Source organism: Neoarius graeffei, chromosome 21 (genome assembly GCF_027579695.1).
Source record: "Neoarius graeffei isolate fNeoGra1 chromosome 21, fNeoGra1.pri, whole genome shotgun sequence".
NCBI classification, from domain to species: Eukaryota; Metazoa; Chordata; class Actinopteri; order Siluriformes; family Ariidae; genus Neoarius; species Neoarius graeffei.
This window is the reverse complement of record NC_083589.1, coordinates 4,033,550-4,051,426: the sequence shown is the minus strand read 5'-3', so window position 1 is coordinate 4,051,426 and position 17,877 is coordinate 4,033,550. Positions and strand designations below refer to the sequence as shown.

General features: G+C 43.1%; 1 protein-coding gene across 2 annotated transcripts in view; it reads left to right on the top strand.

Annotated features, from left to right (window-relative positions):
- Positions 1 to 4,238: 4,238 nt before the first annotated feature.
- Positions 4,239 to 17,877, top strand: part of pawr (PRKC, apoptosis, WT1, regulator) — an 82,956-nt gene continuing 69,317 nt past the window's right edge. The window contains exons 1-2 of one of the 2 annotated variants that reach the window (XM_060903784.1): positions 4,239 to 4,406; positions 5,807 to 6,451. In XM_060903784.1, the coding sequence (XP_060759767.1) occupies positions 5,921 to 6,451 (531 nt within the window). In that variant the 5' untranslated portion in view covers positions 4,239 to 4,406; positions 5,807 to 5,920. Of the gene's footprint in view, positions 4,407 to 4,654; positions 4,829 to 5,806; positions 6,452 to 17,877 lie in introns of those variants that run through there. The other variant, XM_060903785.1, reaches the window with a different exon arrangement.

Below are 17,877 nucleotides of genomic sequence, written 5' to 3'. Positions count from 1 at the left end.
CTCTCTATATATATATATGACTATATTTTAAAAAATAAAATGAAAAATGTATTATTATTAAAACACGTGATGTGGATGTCAGTCTTGTTAACGGATAAATGCTTATTTTTAAGACTTATGATTTAGCTCTTGTAGTTAAACAACTGACTGGAAATTTATAGTGTCTTTTGGAAATTACTTTTTTTGTTGTTTTGTAAAGATCAATAATTAAAAAATAATAAAAACAAGCACAAATAAATAACCTGCTTGATCCATCCTGATCCCCCATGTCTGGCTGGAGTCTCATCACATCACTCCTGTGGAGGACGGCTTCATACGATCAGTCTAAAGTCGCACTTGGAAGACGCTCTGGACACTTAGAATAATACATCTACAGTGGTGCTTGAAAGTTTGTGAACCCTTTAGAATTTTCTATATTTCTGCATAAATATGACCTGAAACATCATCAGATTTTCACACAAGTCCTAAAAGTAGATAAAGAGAACCCAGTTAAACAAATGAGACAAAAATATTATACTTGGTCATTTATTTATTGAGGAAAATGATCCAATATTACATATCTGTGAGTGGCAAAAGTATGTGAACCTTTGCTTTCAGTATCTGGTGTGACCCCCTTGTGCAGCAATAACTGCAACTAAACGTTTGCGGTAACTGTTGATCAGTCCTGCACACCGGCTTGGAGGAATTTTAGCCCGTTCCTCCGTACAGAACAGCTTCAACTCTGGGATGTCGGTGGGTTTCCTCACATGAACTGCTCGCTTCAGGTCCTTCCACAACATTTCAACTGGATTAAGGTCAGGACTTTGACTTGGCCATTCCAAAACATTCACTTTATTCTTCTTTAACCATTCTTTGGTAGAACGACTTGTGTGCTTAGGGTCGTTGTCTTGCTGCATGACCCACCTTCTCTTGAGATTCAGTTCATGGACAGATGTCCTGACATTTTCCTTTAGAATTCGCTGGTATAATTCAGAATTCATTGTTCCATCAATGATGGCAAGCCGTCCTGGCCCAGATGCAGCAAAACAGGCCCAAACCATGACACTACCACCACCATGTTTCACAGATGGGATAAGGTTCTTATGCTGGAATGCAGTGTTTTCCTTTCTCCAAACATAACACTTCTCATTTAAACCAAAAAGTTCTATTTTGGTCTCATCCATCCACAAAACATTTCTCCAATAGCCTTCTGGCTTGTCCAGGTGATCTTTAGCAAATTGCAGATGAGCAGCAATGTTCTTTTTGGAGATCAGTGGCTTTCTCCTTGCAACCCTGCCATGCACACCATTGTTGTTCAGTGTTCTCCTGATGGTGGACTCATGACAGTGTTCGAAATACCCGTCTGCAGTCTGCATTTTGCAGAATGATTTTCAAGATTGCAGAAGAAAAATTAAACAACGTGCAATTTTGCAGAATGAAAAAATCAGGCTTGGGATTCAATGGTTCTCAATTTAGCAAACTAGCGGCGCTGTAAATAAACTGAAACCTGCGCCGTGCGAACCTGACGGTGTTTTCCAGGTCAAAGTTGAGCAATATTTACATAATACCGACGAAATGCGACGACAACCAAATAAGGGCAGTTGCCATTTTCCGATGTAAGATTCTGTCACTTTTAATACCCGCCGGGAGGACCCGACAACTACCTCGGCAGTGTTCGGCAGTTTCTGCCATGCATCTCCCAGAATTCAATGCGGCACAGCAAACATGGCTCCCAAGAAGAGAATTGTTTCTTTGGGGCAAGAGTCCGACAAAAACGCCAAGAAAACAAGGACAATTTTTGTCGTATCTTGGCAAAACCAGCAGCCAGTGTGACTCCAACAACAGCGACAGATTGCGCGTCCGAGAGGGGGACAAAAATGAAGACGGTCACTGCTGACTAGTTCTTATCTTGCATGCATATATATTGGTAAATTTTATAGGTTTGTATATATTGTATTGTTGAATCATGCAAAATTATACTGATATTATATCCCTTTTGAAGACAGCAACAGTATTTTACCTTTATTCATAGATACTTTTGAATATTTTGTTCTCATACTACACTAATATACTACACTAATACATGTTTTGTGTACATGTTCTATTTTTTTTTTAACTCGTGCTGTCTTGCCTGTGGTGCAGACTAGCACAAAGTAAAACAGTTGCCCTGTAAGACAAAGCTCATCGGTTCAGTTCTGTAGCTCTCAGTAGTTCTGTAGCTCTCAGTTCTGCCATGATTAGTTTGTACCCAGTTCTCTGTTGATAGTTTAGAGCAGTGAAGCCCCTGCAGTCGTTCTCAGTTCAGTTCATGACCTTGCACTTTAGAAGCCAGGCAAACACAGTGAACCCAAACGTCTTTCCATTTGGGTTTTATTCCATAATGACATCAATTCTTTGCATCATCGTAAGCTGTAACAGAGTGAAGAATTGAAACCTTGCTTTCAATTTAAAACTACAGGTTGCAGATGCAAACACTGTGAATGAAGTACATTTTGGGTAACAATCTATTGTTCAAGCTAGAAACTTAATCTTGACAAAATGTAACATGACGTGTAACATGAAAATGAATGTTTTGTTTCTTGAAGAACAGTTGTGTTCTATTTTTTATTGTGGTGATCCCTTTATTAGTATGTTGTGTGGAAGGATAATGTGTGGGTGTGATAACTAGGACATTTATGAATTAGTTGGTATACTTCAAGTTGTAGTAGCCCGTAGTGTCAGGACGAGGGGGATGAAAGACCTGTGGAGGTATCATGGAATGATATCCTTCTCTGCAGCAAAGTTCTGTGAAGACTGAAATTAAAACTAGAGTGAGAGAATAAAGAATTACAGTAATGCTATGAGTTGTAAAGCTAGATATGATGTAAATCTAGGCATTATTAGGTTGAGAAGGGTGTAGTATGGAGGCTTGTGTATTTGCAGAAAATACTTCCAAATTGCAGAACAAAATTTTGACATTCTGCAATATTGCAGAACACTGGAAAAAAGTATTTTGACCAGTGCATGAACATTAACATTAGCCAATGTAAGAGAGGCCTTCAGTTGCTTAGAAGTTACCCAGGGGTCCTTTGTGACCTCGCCAACTATTACACGCCTTGCTCTTGGAGTGATCTTTGTTGGTCGACCACTCCTGGGGAGGGTAACAATGGTCTTGAATTTCCTCCATTTGTACACAATCTGTCTGACTGTGGATTGGTGGAGTCCAAACTCTTTAGAGATGGCTTTGTAACCTTTTCCAGCCTGATGAGCATCAACAACGCTTTTTCTGAGGTCCTCAGAAATCTCCTTTATTTGTGCCATGATACACTTCCACAAACATGTATTGTGAAGATCAGACTTTGATAGATCCCTGTTCTTTAAATAAAACAGGGTGCCCACTCACACCTGATTGTCATCCCATTGATTGAAAACACCTGACTCTAATTTCACCTTTAAATTAACTGATAATCCTAGAGGTTCGCATACTTTTGCCACTCACAGATATGTAATATTGGATCATTTTCCTCAATAAATAAATGACCAAGGATAATATTTTTGTCTCATTTGTTTAACTGGGTTCTTTTTATCTACTTTTAGGACTTATGTGAAAATCTGATGATGTTTCAGGTCATATTTATGCAGAAATATAGAAAATTCTACCTTTCAAGCACCACTGTATCTCTGAGGACTTTGGTAGACTTGATGTTAAAACTATAATGAATTTTCTGGTCTCATCTCATTATCTGTAGCCGCTTTATCCTTCTACAGGGTCGCAGGCGAGCTGGAGCCTATCCCAGCTGACTACGGGCGAAAGGTGGGGTACACCCTGGACAAGTCGCCAGGTCATCACAGGGCTGACACATAGACACAGACAACCATTCACACTCACATTCACACCTACGCTCAATTTAGAGTCGCCAGTTAACCTAACCTGCATGTCTTTGGACTGTGGGGGAAACCGGAGCACCCGGAGGAAACCCACGGGGAGAACATGCAAACTCCGTACAGAAAGGCCCTCGCCGGCCACGGGGCTCGAACCCGGACCTTCTTGCTGTGAGGCGACAGCGCTAACCACTACACCACCGTGCCGCCCCCGCTGATAAGTTCAACAAATATATTTCATAATATTCTTCATATTGTTGGAAAATATTTAAAAATATATTTGTTGTAATCATTAGATGATATGCAGATTATTCTCTCTCTCTCTCTCTCTCTCTCCTCCCTTGAATTCCTCAGATCCTCCTACTTCCTCCTTTGTTGGTCTCCGGAGCTTTCCGGCAGTTTTCGGGGTTGATTGGTCCGTTTCGGTTCAGTTCGGGTTTCCCCGCCGTCCTTCGGCTTTTTCCGGTCTCTGTGTCCGTGGGAGAGGCGCCGAGCTCCGGGACTGACCGACAAGCGCTTCATTCCACCGGATCACTTCACCTGGAGAGCACACACACACTCTGCAGGTGAGTTCTGCTCTCTCTACTCGGATATTTCAGCCTCAGTCCGGATTTAAAGCAGTGAGTTTGTGAACTTTAGCTGAAACTGGATCAGTGTTTGAGTTCAATCGGCGGTGCAGACACGCTCAGTGTGTGTGTGTTACCTGCTTTACTCAGGAACAGAGTGTGTGTGTGTTTGTTTGATGTAAGGTACATTGTTGCTGCTTCCTTTTTGAAGTTAGTGTTTGTTGACTCTCGGTTACTGTGTTCCAGGTTTGTACACATGGGGTGGCAAAGGAGGGGCAGAATCACACTCAGGGGTGGCAATACTTAATTCCACTAAACACACAAGCGTGGATCCTCCAGCACAAGGTCACATTTGTAGAACATCTGCTTTCACCGCGTGATGATGTCACGATGATGTCACAGCACTGCTTTCAGAGTTCCTCGTTAGTATTTCCTCATTCTGAAATGTTTATCAACACTGCAGATTAAAATAAACACCAGTGTTTAGTGATAAATTACAGGAGCAGTGCGTTCACACAGGAAATCGTGTGTTTTCTATGTAACTGAAAAAATGCTGAACAGGCCACGCCCACAAGTAACTTGTTAATTGCTAATGTGACTGTAGGGCAGGTGGCACGGCGGTGTAGTGGTTAGCGGTGTCGCCTCACAACAAGAAGGTCCTGGGTTCGAGCCCCGTGGCCGGCGAGGGCCTTTCTGTGCGGAGTTTGCATGTTCTCCCCGTGTCCGCGTGGGTTTCCTCCGGGTGCTCCGGTTTCCCCCACAGTCCAAAGACATGCAGGTTAGGTTAACTGGTGACTCTAAATTGACCGTAGGTGTGAATGTGAGTGTGAATGGTTGTCTGTGTCTATGTGTCCAGGGTGAACCCCGCCTTTCGCCCGTAGTCAGCTGGGATAGGCTCCAGCTCGCCTGCGACCCTGTAGAACAGGATAAAGCGGCTACAGATGATGAGATGAGACTGTAGGGCAGTTTAAAAAACCCCACAGCAGTGATGAAATGACCCATCAAGTTTTATAAATGAAGTTGGAATAAAAAGTTGCCTGTAACTCTGCCCATAAACTTGATCACGAATTGAGCCGTGTAATTGGCTACAAATGAGTATAGATTGAAAATGCAGCTCGTCGAAGTGACGTGACGTGTTTTTAACCAACATGCGTAAACAGAAGAGTGAGGGAATTAAGACAGACTGTTGTGATGAAAGGCGAAGGAATGTAATTGTTCAGAAAAGATGGCGCCGTGACTCAACCCCACATTGCGTTTCTTTTCATGTCTGTATGAATATTTTGGATGTATTTTTAGAAGGTAATTTGACGTGAGGTGGCAATGCATACTTGAGTCACAGGTCATGCCACTCATCTGGCCACGCCCCCTTTGTGTTATTGTGTGTTTGTTTATAATTGCAGGTTTTCCCTGGTGAAGGAGGAATGTGGTGCATTTGAGGCCCCTGTTATTTATTTCATTGGACATTTTCACCACCTCGACCTCACCTGGAACGCAGATTTATAAACGTTGTAAACATGGCATCCGGCGGATTCAAATCCAACGCAGCCACGGATTTTCTGGAAGAATGGAAGGCCAAACGGGAGAAAATGCGTGCCAAGATGCTGGGGGATATCGCAGCAATCACGAGTGCCAACGCGATTACGACGAGCGCCAGCAGTGTTAAGGCACCGGAAACCCGGACGGTACCAGACCTCAACAACTCCAATGGAAATCCGGAGCGAAGCAGCTCCATGCCTCATACGGTGGCTCGATCAGCTTCGTCTTCCACCCTGATCAGGAGAGCGGACGAGGAACCACACGTGCACGTGGTACCAGCTCAGGCATCGACAGCGACAGCGCGAGGATCCGACACCAAGAAATCCACAGAGAAATTGCCAGAGCCTGGAAGTGCTTCACCGTGCCCAGACAGTGACCTGGAGAGTCCCAAAGGGAAGGAGAAGAAGAGTTCAGGTCCCAGTGCTCGCAAAGGGAAAGGTCAGATTGAGAAGCGGAAGCTGCGTGAGAAACGCCGGTCCACAGGAGTAGTCAGCATCCCGTCCAATGAGGTAAGAGCTGAACTGCAGGCTGTAACTTTGGACTTTGGGTTAAACTTGAAAGATTAAATTGACTTTTATTCGTTTAGTGGAAGCTTTTCATCCACATTGAGCTGAACAGTTGAGGGTTAAGGGGCGTGCTCAGAAACCCAACAGCGACAGCTCGGCGCAATCGAACCTGCAACCTTCTGATCAGTAGTTTAAAGCACAAAGTGCTGCGCCACTATGGAAGCTGAAAATATATAAAAATTAGTGAGTAAACAAACAAACGAATTTATTTTTGAAATTTTTTTTTTTTAAAATAACGTTATTGTAATCTACCAGTACATTTAATAAAAAACCAACTTTATTTTCAAATTATATTTTATAATCAAATTCTATTCCAAAATAGCATTTTATGTTTCACGTTTTGCTTACATTTTTAAGATTGATGTATTTCCAAATGGTGCTTTACCTCACTAAAATATTCCATCAGTCTTAATAATGGAAATAAATATAAATAAATAGAAAAATGTTATTTTCAAAGGTAGAATTTCGTGATAAAATATGGGTTATTCTGAAATGTACTGGGATTTTACAGTAACGTATTTAATTAGTATATTGTATGTAATTAATTTGCATCGTGGTGGTGCGGTGGTTATCACTGTCACCTCACAGCAAGAAGGCTCTGGGTTTGAACCTCACGGCTGACCGGGGCCTTTCTATGTGGAGTTTGTTGTTCTCCTTGTACCTTTGCGGATTTCCTCCGGGTGCTCCGGTTTCTTCCTACGGTCTAAAGATGCAGATGAGGTAAAATACCCAGCCAATGGCGTTCACAAGCCTGTGTACCTGTGTATAGCTAGTGCCGGTCCCAAGCCTGGAGAAATTGGGAAGGGTTGCATCAGGAAGGGCAAAAAAACAATTCCAAATCAAAACATGCGGATCGGGACAAGGACGGAAGCGGATGATCCGCTGTGGTGATCCCTAACGGGAGCAGCCAAAAGAAGAAGAAGATACACCAATCAGTCATAAGATTAAACCCACTGACCGGTGAAGAACTGATTATCTCATTATAATGGCGCCTGTCAGGGGGTGGGATATATTAGGCAGCAAGAAAACAGCCAGTTCTTGAAGTTGATGTGTTGGAAGAAGGAAAAATGGGCGAGTGGAAGGATCTGATGGCCCTTTTCCACTACCCTTTTTCAGCTCGCTTCAGCCCGACACGGCTCGCGTTTCGACTACCTCAGAACAGCACGACTCAGCTCGCTTCAGCCCTGCTCAGCCCCCAAAACTCGCATGGTTTTGGAGTAGGGCTGAAGTGAGCCCACCCAAGCCGAGTGGGGCTAGGGGCGTGAGGAGACACTCCCCTGTGCACTGATTGGTGAGGAGGAGTGTCCTCACACGCCCACACAAGCCCCACGAGCACGCTGGGATCTGTAAACACCGCAAACCCGGAAGAAGAAGAATTACAAATTACGAGAATTTCTGAAGCCTTATGCGCCTCGCCTCATCTATACGCTCTTGCCAGTATCTGTTGGCGTTGTCGGTGACAACAAGCCACAGAACCAAGACCAGCAACGCTAACGACTCCATGTTTATTGTTTACTGTCCGGATCGTGAGACTTCCGCTTAAAAGGTCACTGATGTCACTGTTTGCGCCGCCTAACGACATCACGTGACGTCCACCCACTTTCGCTAACTCCACCCAATGTGTCCACCCACTTCCAGCCAGCACGGTTCAGCGCGGTTGTAGTCGAAATGCAACTCCAACAGCCCCGCTCAGCTCGACTCAGCCCAACTCAGCACGGCACGGCTCAGCCCAACTCAGCCGCGTTGGTCGTGGAAAAGCGGCATGAGTGACTTTGACGAGCCAGATTGTGATGGTGAGATGACTGGGTCTGAGCATCTCCAAAATGACCCATCTTGTGGGGTGTTCCTGGTATGCAGTGGTTAGTACCGAACAAAAGTGGCCCAAGGAAGGAGAACCAGTGAACTGGCGACAGGGTCATGGGTGTCAGGGTCAAACTGCTGAAAAAGTGAATGCTGGTGAAAATAGAAAGGTGTCAGTGTTCATCTTTTCAGCAGTTTGTGCTACAGGAGCTCTTCTGTAGGATTGGACCATACGGGCTAGCCTTCGTACCCCATGCGAATCAATGAGCCTTCAACACCCATGACCCTGTCGCCGGTTCACCGGTTGTCCTTTGGATCCTTTCACCACTTTTGTTTGGTACTAACCACTGCATATTGGGAACACTCCACAAGATGGGCCATTTTGGAGATGCTCAGTCAGACCCAGTCATCTCACCATCACTATTTGTAAAAGTCGCTCAGATCCTTACACTCGCCATTTTTCCTGCTTCCAACACATCAACTTCAAGAACTGACTGTTCTCTTGCTGCGTAACGTATCCCACCCCCTGACAGGTGTTCTTATAATCAGATAATCAACGTTATTCACTTCTTCACCAGTCAGTGGGTTTAATCTTATGTCTGATCGATGTATATTGTATTAAATTATCTAAAATGTCCTTTCACTTTCTTTCTTTGTCGTATGTATGTTTATTTATTTATTTTGAGCACTTGATGTCCTCTAAATTCCATCCTGTGTGCACTGCCTGTTTGTGTTCTCCTCAGATTAAAAAAAAAAGCAATCCCATCATCCTTTTCATCAGACAAGACTTCTAAGAAAGTATTAAAACATCACTGGAGATGTTCCGTCTATTTATCATGCTCGTGTTTCTTCAGCTTGCCAGCTTTGATTTGTCCAAAGTCAACACCGTTTATCACATTTCCACGAAGCTGTCATGCAGAAACAGAATGTACTTTCGCCGTCAGCCTGAAACCTGGCGTCCAAACCACAACATCGTAATTCTCCGTCTCATTCCTCTTTACAGAACACACTCCAGGAATCTCAGCTTGCCCACCAAAAATGGTTCGCAAACACACACTGTGAATGCTGTAAAGACTCCGAGAAGGTGCTTCATGCTTATGTGAAAACTCCTCTGATATTAGCATCAGTTGCTAGCTGTGTAGACGACTTGGCCGGGATGAAAGGCAGGGATTGGGTTGCGTTGTTTTGATTGTTTGTTGTTTCTGGAACTTTTTCAGGAAGAGGAATTGGGGCAGAGTTTAGTTCCGTAGTTCCAGAATCATTTTAGATCCTGCTCCAGAGAGGAGATGCGTCTTCATGGACCAAGGAGTCCTGAGATCTGAGCGAACTGCATTGAAACTGAAAGCTGTACTGTATTTGTGTATAAATGGCTAGTTTTAAAAGGTTACGCTAATGCTAATATCGAATTTGTGCAACGAGTGTAACAAAGATCTGAACCTTTTCCACATGTGCTGTCACTGTGGCACTCGGGATTAGTTTGCGTCACTCCTATTATTTAGCAAAATCGTTAAAAAGGGTGTCAGTCACGCAGGTGAGTTAGAGTATTAAGCCACGCCCATTAGGGCAGTCACAGAAGGGTGGGTGTGACTTGTGAATTCAGCTGGTGCTTGAGTGAAATTTTTTTTTTGTCAATTTTTTTTTTTTTTGGTCTAAATTTGTGAAATGTTTAACATCAGGGTGTTTTTAGATTACTTTCCTATAACAGCATGTCCCCAAGTGTGTTATTCCATACATACTGTCCAGCCTTGACTGGCTTACTGTTTTTGTAAAACAATAAGATAAACACACCAGTGTTCAATAAACAATCGTTTATTATTAACAGTATTCAAAATAAACATTTCCATTTTTAACTGTAGTTAATGATGTAATTTTTTTTTTTACTGATTTAAAACCTGTCACAGGGGCGGCACGGTGGTGTAGTGGTTAGCGCTGTCGCCTCACAGCAAGAAGGTCCGGGTTCAAGCCCCGTGGCCGGCGAGGGCCTTTCTGTGTGGAGTTTGCATGTTCTCCCCGTGTCTGCGTGGGTTTTCTCCGGGTGCTCCGGTTTCCCCCACAGTCCAAAGACATGCAGGTTAGGTTAACTGGTGACTCTAAATTGAGCGTAGGTGTGAATGTGAGTGTGAATGGTTGTCTGTGTCTATGTGTCAGCCCTGTGATGACCTGGCGACTTGTCCAGGGTGTACCCCGCCTTTCGCCCGTAGTCAGCTGGGATAGGCTCCAGCTCGCCTGCGACCCTGTAGAACAGGATAAAGCGGCTACAGATAATGAGATGAGATGAGAAAACCTGTCACATTAACACACACACAGAATTCGGTTACTGTGATGCAGTTGCGTGCATATATTTAAGGATTTTTATGTCATATTCTCACACACTTCAAAGTAAAAATAAAGAAACTGCACTTCTGTTGATGTGCGTCCTGGTTTGCATTGTTTTTGGAACATGGAAACACGGCAAGACAGTGCCTTGGGGGGCTTCTCAGACTAAATTCCAGATGCGAGCATGTGTTGTAGTTGACTGACTCACTACTTTTGTTGGGAACTGACGCACTCGCGCTCATCTCTGAAACCAGATGACAGACTGGTGTTTGCCTGATCTGTCATTACCGTTGGAATTGGATATGGCCTTTAGGGCAGGTTAGTTGTTTTGTAATCTCAGGCCGTTAACCTACAGTGCATTTTGTGCTCCAAGATTTTTAAGGTCCCTTTTTCGTCACCATGTAGTGCTGTTTCTGCTGTTTTGGATGATTAGCCTTTTGGGCAGTTTAGATCGGCATTGAATACCAGTTTCATCTGGTTTGTTTAGGCTTTGGGGCAGGTTATATCAAAGAGTCATGAAATTCCAGAGTTGTGATGTTTTTGAGCCTGGATCCTGGCAGGCGCATCCGTTTTTTTTTTTTCCTGGTTGTTTCTATAATAGTTATAAAATGCTCATGTTTTAAGTTGTTCAAGCATTATGGACTTCTTATTCTGTATGCCTGTGAGGCAGTTTCTATAGGGTTATGAATACTCAAGCTTTCATTCTACATTGCTGTTAAAGTATTTATGTGATTTGTTGAAGCATCATAATGCTTTATGATCTGAAAACTATAGGGCAGTTCCTATTGGAGGCAGTTTCAGCAACCTATAAGACAGTTTCTTTTTTCCATTTGATGATTTTAAAACTTTTTTCCCCAGCCTGTAAGGCAGCTTTAACTTGAATTGTCAGACTGACTGCCTTTTTATGACCTCATTGGTCAAATTTTAATGTTAAATAAATTGCCTTAGACTTTAATAGGAACTGCCCTATAATTTTAGGTGCTGCCTATGGGGCATTTACTCATGAAGGGTTTCTAATGCAATTGCAGCTTCAGTAATTGAACTGTATAGAACTGGTACAATGAACTGGATTTTAAAGATGTCACTATGTGGACCTAGTTATTTTGGGAGGCTTTACAGCTAGTAGGTTTTGATAAGCCTGTAGGGCATTTTTTATTTGAGGAAAAACATAAAATTGTATTTTGACCTTCAGCCTACCAGAGAGATGACATAATTTTGAGGTTCTGAGACTTTCTATCAGATAATTATGAAGCTTTTCGCTCTTTGAGAATTCCATGGATTTTCAGCCTATAAGGCAGTTTTATTACACTATGATTTCTGCAGGTTTTCAACCTATAAAGCAAGTTTTACTACACTGCGAGTTCCCCATATTTTCCGACTATAAGGCAGTTTTTAGTACAGTACGTGAGTTCCCCAGGTTTTCTGCCTATATGGCAGTTTGTTTGTTTTTTATACTATGTGAGTTCCCCAGCTTTTCTGTCTGTAAGGCAGTTTTTATTACAGTGCATGAGTTCCTCAGGTCTTTTGCCCATAAAACAGTTTTTATTACACTGTGAGTTCTCCAGCTTTTCTGCCTTTTAGGCAGTTTTTATTACAGTACGTGAGTTCCTCAGGCCTGCAGCATATGCAGCAGCTGATGCTGGAAAGAGATCAGCGTCCTCCTCGCCAGTGTATATCCTGTTATTATCTTCTCCTCTGGGGCAGTATTAAGTAGTTTGGGAACTGGGCATGTGCCAGGCCCTAATGTTAGTGTTTCAAAGGGGGATTACACTATGCCAGGCGAGTACACACATGCCCTCCAGCCGCTCTGAGAATGAGTGGAGGGATAATTTTTGATTTCAGATTTCATCCGTTAACAAATATTAGTACATGCTTTATTCAGAGTATGTTTATTAACTGAAATTCTTGAGTAATACGAGCCAGGTACAGTGTTTTCTAATTGGCAGTGCAGAGTTTAATAACTGTGACCAGATCAGGTGTAAGTCGTTATGCGAGAACAATAATTAACTCTGTGTGTGTGTGTGTTAGGAGTGTGCATATGTCAACTGATTAAACAAAACAGTTCCTGGTTTTGGAGTCAGACTTTTGGACCTGTGTGTGTGTGTGTTTTCTCTCATTTGTCCTCCAAAAGAGTCATGAAGTTGAGAAAGTCATTGAGAGAGATGAGTGTGTGTGCATGGGCGCACACGCTTGCACACGCATGCATGCACGTATGTGTTTACAACCTGCTGTGAATTATGGGTCTCTGGTGGAGTATCGGCTGAGAGCAGCTTCTGTCAGCAGAATTTAGGAGAGATTCATATCCATGCCAGCAGTTTCACTAACACACACACACACACACAGTGATAGACTTTTGTACTTGTAGGTCGCTCTTGATAAGAGTGTCTGCTAAATGCCATGTAATGTAATGATAAACAGTCGTTGCTGTGTTTTTATAGCACGAAGTTTCATATCCATGTCTCTTAGTGCGCCTCATAAATTGAATGTGTTTATTAGCATTACGCTAATAAGTGCTAGTGGTGTTTGACAGTTGGCCGACTCACAGGCATTTATATGAATATAAAAATTCCCCTTTATTTGAGTGCACTTTAAAGGTAAACATCCCAGCTCTCTGAACCAGTCATGTTTACCATAAAATATTCTGTCGTTATGGAATAGGTGGCAGTTTTTGAGATTTATGAGAGTCTCAGAGCTGCAGCCTAGAAGGCAGTTTTAAGTGGAGTTTTGTGAAATTTGCATGTTTCAGATGGAGTCTCAAGATTTAAAGTGAAGGCTTTTGAGGAAATCAAGACTGAAACCTATTGGGCAGCTTTAGATTGAATCTCCTTAGGGGCATTTTCACATGGATTGCTTTGGAGTTCTCATATCTTGATTCTTAGTGCAGGTCTTGAAGTTTTGAAGGTCTCAGAATTGCAGCATATGGGACTGATGGATGTGGAGTGCAAGGGTCATGAGGATCTCAGAGTTGCAGCCTAATGGGCGGATTCAGGTGAAGTTTGAACATTTTGAGTGCCTCAGATTTTTCAGAGGGAACTGGGATGTTATAAAAGTCTCACATCTGCAGTCTAAAGGGGCAGTTTGAGGTGGCCACTAAGGTTTATGAGGGTCACAGATTAGCATCCTCATGAGCAGTTTTGGGTGGAGTTTGAACTTTTTGAGCATGTCAGATCTGCAGCCATTGGGACAGGTTCACATGGAGTATAAGAGATATACAAGTCTCAGATCTAAAGCCTTACTGGGAGTTTTGGGTGGAATTTGAGTTTTAGGAAAGTCTTAGCTCTGCAGTCTTTGGGACAGTTTCAGGTGGAGTTTGAAGATTTTGAGGGACTCCAAAGGAACAGGTGGTGTATAAGGTTTATGAGCTACATCCTATGGGGCAATTTCAGATGGATTTTTTGGGTTTCAGATGTACAGCCCAATTGCCAGTTTTTGGTGGTGTTTCAGAGAGATGAATGGCAGATACATGTGCAGTTATAAGGATCTCATGACCCTATGAAACCTATGTGGGTTATAGATGTGCAGCCTAATGGGCAGTGTAAGGTGGAATTTCAGGGTTATGGGGGCTGTTGACAAAACTACGGGGCAGCTTCTGGTGGACCTTCAACATTTAGAGGGTCTTCTATGGCACAGTTTTATGTGGTGTCTGAGGGTTGTGACGATATCTCAACTGAAGCCTGAGAGGCATTTTCAGGTAGAGTTCTGAGCATTTCGAGGCTCTCTGTTTGAATTAGACCATAATAAAAGTTTCACATCTTTAGCTAAAGGAGAAAGTTTCAGGTGGAGTCTCAGGGTTATGATAATCTCAGAGCTGCATCCCAAGGGGCGGTTGTCATGAGTGAAGCCTATGGGGCAGTTTTAGTTGGAGTTCTCAGATCTTCAGCTGTCTGACAGTAACAGGTTATTTTTGGTATGTCTGTTTCCTTTGTCTTTAATCTTACAGTCATCAGACTGCTAGTTCTCATGTTATGGTCGACACACACACACTCACACTTATCATGTCACACCTTGCTGAAAGTGAGGAGATGGTTTTATACAGTAATCTAATAAACAATGTTTGAATCCCTGCCACAGCCTCCTGTGGCCCAGCCCTGCTTCAGGGAGGGAGGGGTGTCGTTCTCTCGTTCTCATATCAATCACAAAGACACGAGCCAATCAGTCATGACCATCAGCTGCTTTTTTTGTTGTATCCATGATGCATGAGCACCTGTGACTGATGACACAAATACACTGTGATTACTAGCTACCAGTTTTGTATTTAACCATACAGACGGCTATATAGGCGGACAGATGAATAGTTAGGCAGACAGACAGAGGGACAGTTAGGCAGACGGGTAGGCAAGCAGATGGATGGATGGGTAGGCAGGCAGACAGGTTGCCGGACGAATAGGTGGAAGGCTGGGTAGGCAGGCAGACAGACGGATGGGTAGACAGGCGGCCGGATAGGCGGCCAGACGGATAGGTAGGTAGGCAGATGGATGGATAGGCAGACAGACGGGTAGGTACCGGTAGATGTACACTGAAGTGAAATAAAAATTACAGACCAGCATCAATCTGAATGTTTTTCTCTATTACACAGTAAACATGACATCAGTGGTAGAGTGGGACACTTTGTGCACTGTTCTGGCGACAAAATTCAGAATCTCGATGGTCGGTTGCAATCTGATTGGCTGTCTGCGTGAGGGTAAATAATGTTTCACTGAAATAAAAAAGTTCACAGAATCCCATGTTCAGTTGGAAACGATGGGTAAATGAGACCCTTGTGGAAAATGCTGCGATTGATCATTTCAGCATCGGTCACATTTGTCTTTCTTCGGTTCTGATCAACAGTAACGTGGTGATCAGATATCGGATAACAGACTGGCTTGCTAACGTGCATTCATACACAACCTGTTAGATTAATTCCGCCTCAAGACTGACAAAGAATCAACATCTTACCAACGCTAACATGATTAGCCATGCCCTAAAGGAAACCACACTGGTGAGACGTTTGTTCTGAAAGCAAAAGGTGGATTAAAACAGAGAGACAAAGGGTTAGAGAGAGACACAGACAGAGAGACATATAAAAAGAGACAGACAGAAACAAAAATAGAGAGAGAGATGCACGCAGACAGAGGTGGGCAGAGAGAGAGAGACACAGGTAGACACACACCGATGGATGGACAGACAGATAGACACACACACACACACACATGCAGACAGAGAAAGAGCGAGAGACACACAGAGAGAGAGAGACAGGTATGTGATGACGTTATCCCGGAGGAATTTGGTGTGTTGATGTGCCCTTGTTTGGAGAAAGGCTAAAACGTGCAGTGGCTCAGTGTGATTACTCATTCTTCACATTCAGTTCAACCACAAAGCCTCATTCCTGAGTAACACACACACACACACACACTGAGGAAGGAAAGAGCTCGACCTAGACTCACTAACACACTGCTAACATTTTGAAAAGCACAGAATCTGTTAAAGTGTACACTCAGAATCTCTTAAACTCTTTACACCACAACATGCCGAGGGCTCTGATTGGTCAGAAGTAGTTGATTAATTTTCTATAACGGCGGCCCTGACAGGGACTCGTATGGCGGACGATCCACTAATGATAAACATATGAAAGTAGTGGTTGATGTGGTGAAGTTTTCTGTTTGATGTTTCTGGAAGGAGTCTCCAGTGTAACAGTCAGAGGTGAAGCTGGAACTTCAAGAGGGCGGAGTTTATACTTCTTTGCGGTTTCTCGGCTCAACGGTGAGGACACGCCCACTTTTGTTGGATCCTTTTTTTTCTGAACTGATTAAACCGTGATGCTGATTCAGTTGGACAGATTCATGGATTTTAGCACATCACGCTTCAGCTAGCGCATTAACCCGCTAGCAGATCACTGCACCAGTCTCTCTGTAGTGCTCTCAGTCCCGGCACTCGGCACATTGCTCACATTTTTGTGTTTATTTTCCACGCCAAATTGGTGATTAAACTTTATTACTTGTGTCCATTTGAGACAGAAACACACTGAGTTTTATATCACTCTTATCTCTCGATATTTCACACTGGGGTCAATCCTGAGCCCTACAGACTGTTACTCTGGAGTGAAAACAGTGTTAACGTTCAGCTGCAATGATCACAGCGCAGTAGAACTCCTTCAGGACGTCGTTAGTGTTCTGGGGTGGCGCTAATAAATGTCATTTGAAAATGTTGCTATTTTGTAATTTTTCTTAAAGCCATATTTGTCACTTTGTGGCTGTTGAGCACTTTTCCGATTTCCGATTTCTGAGCTGTAATTGTTGTTGCCCCGCCCACCTGGTTTCCGACTGTGATGATTGAGCTGTAATTGGATCTTTATCCATTTCCAGGCTACATACAAACAGGCTATGTGAGCGAACTGTAGCCAATCAGTGCCAAGGGCACTTAACCCATCACAACCTCTGGGAAGACTTTCAGTCTGGGTTTCGGGAAAAGCACGGTACTGAGACTGTAAAGGTCGTAAATGACTTACTCCTAGGTGCTCACACAGGCCATAGAAGCATCCTCATTTTACTTGACCTCACAGCTGCCTTCAACACTGCCTGTCACAATTACCTCTTATCCCATCTGGAAACATTACTTGGCATCACTGGCACACCACTTTCCCTTAATCATACCTCACAGCAAGAGAACTGTTTGTTTCTCTTGGTAATTTTAGGCCCCCCAGTTCACCCCAATCCCATGGTGTTCCTCAGGGCTCTGTCCTAGAAACTTTACTTTTCATTATTTACGTCCTCCCCCTTGGCAGCATATTATGCCAACATGGCTTAAATTTCCACTCCTATGCTAACAGTACTCAAATTTACATCCATACTAAACCCTCTCATACCCTACCACCTGCCAGTTTGGTTGATTATCTCAATGCCGTCAATAGCTGGTTTGAGCCATAACTTTCTCAAGCTTAACCAAGACAAGACGGAAGCCATTCTCATATCCACCCCCGATATCCTACATAAACTGGCACATCTACAATTATCCATTCCTGGTTATTTCACCACTACAGTGGTGCTTGAAAATGTATGAACCCTTTAGATTTTTCTCTATTTCTGCATAAATATGACCTAAAACATCATCAGATTTTCACAGAAGTCCCAAAAGTAGATAAAGAGAACCCAGTTAAACAAATGAGACAAAAATATTATCCTTGGTCATTTATTTATTGAGGAAAATGATCCAATATTACATATCTGTGAGTGGCAAAAGTATGTGAACCTCTAGGATTAGCAGTTAATTTGAAGGTG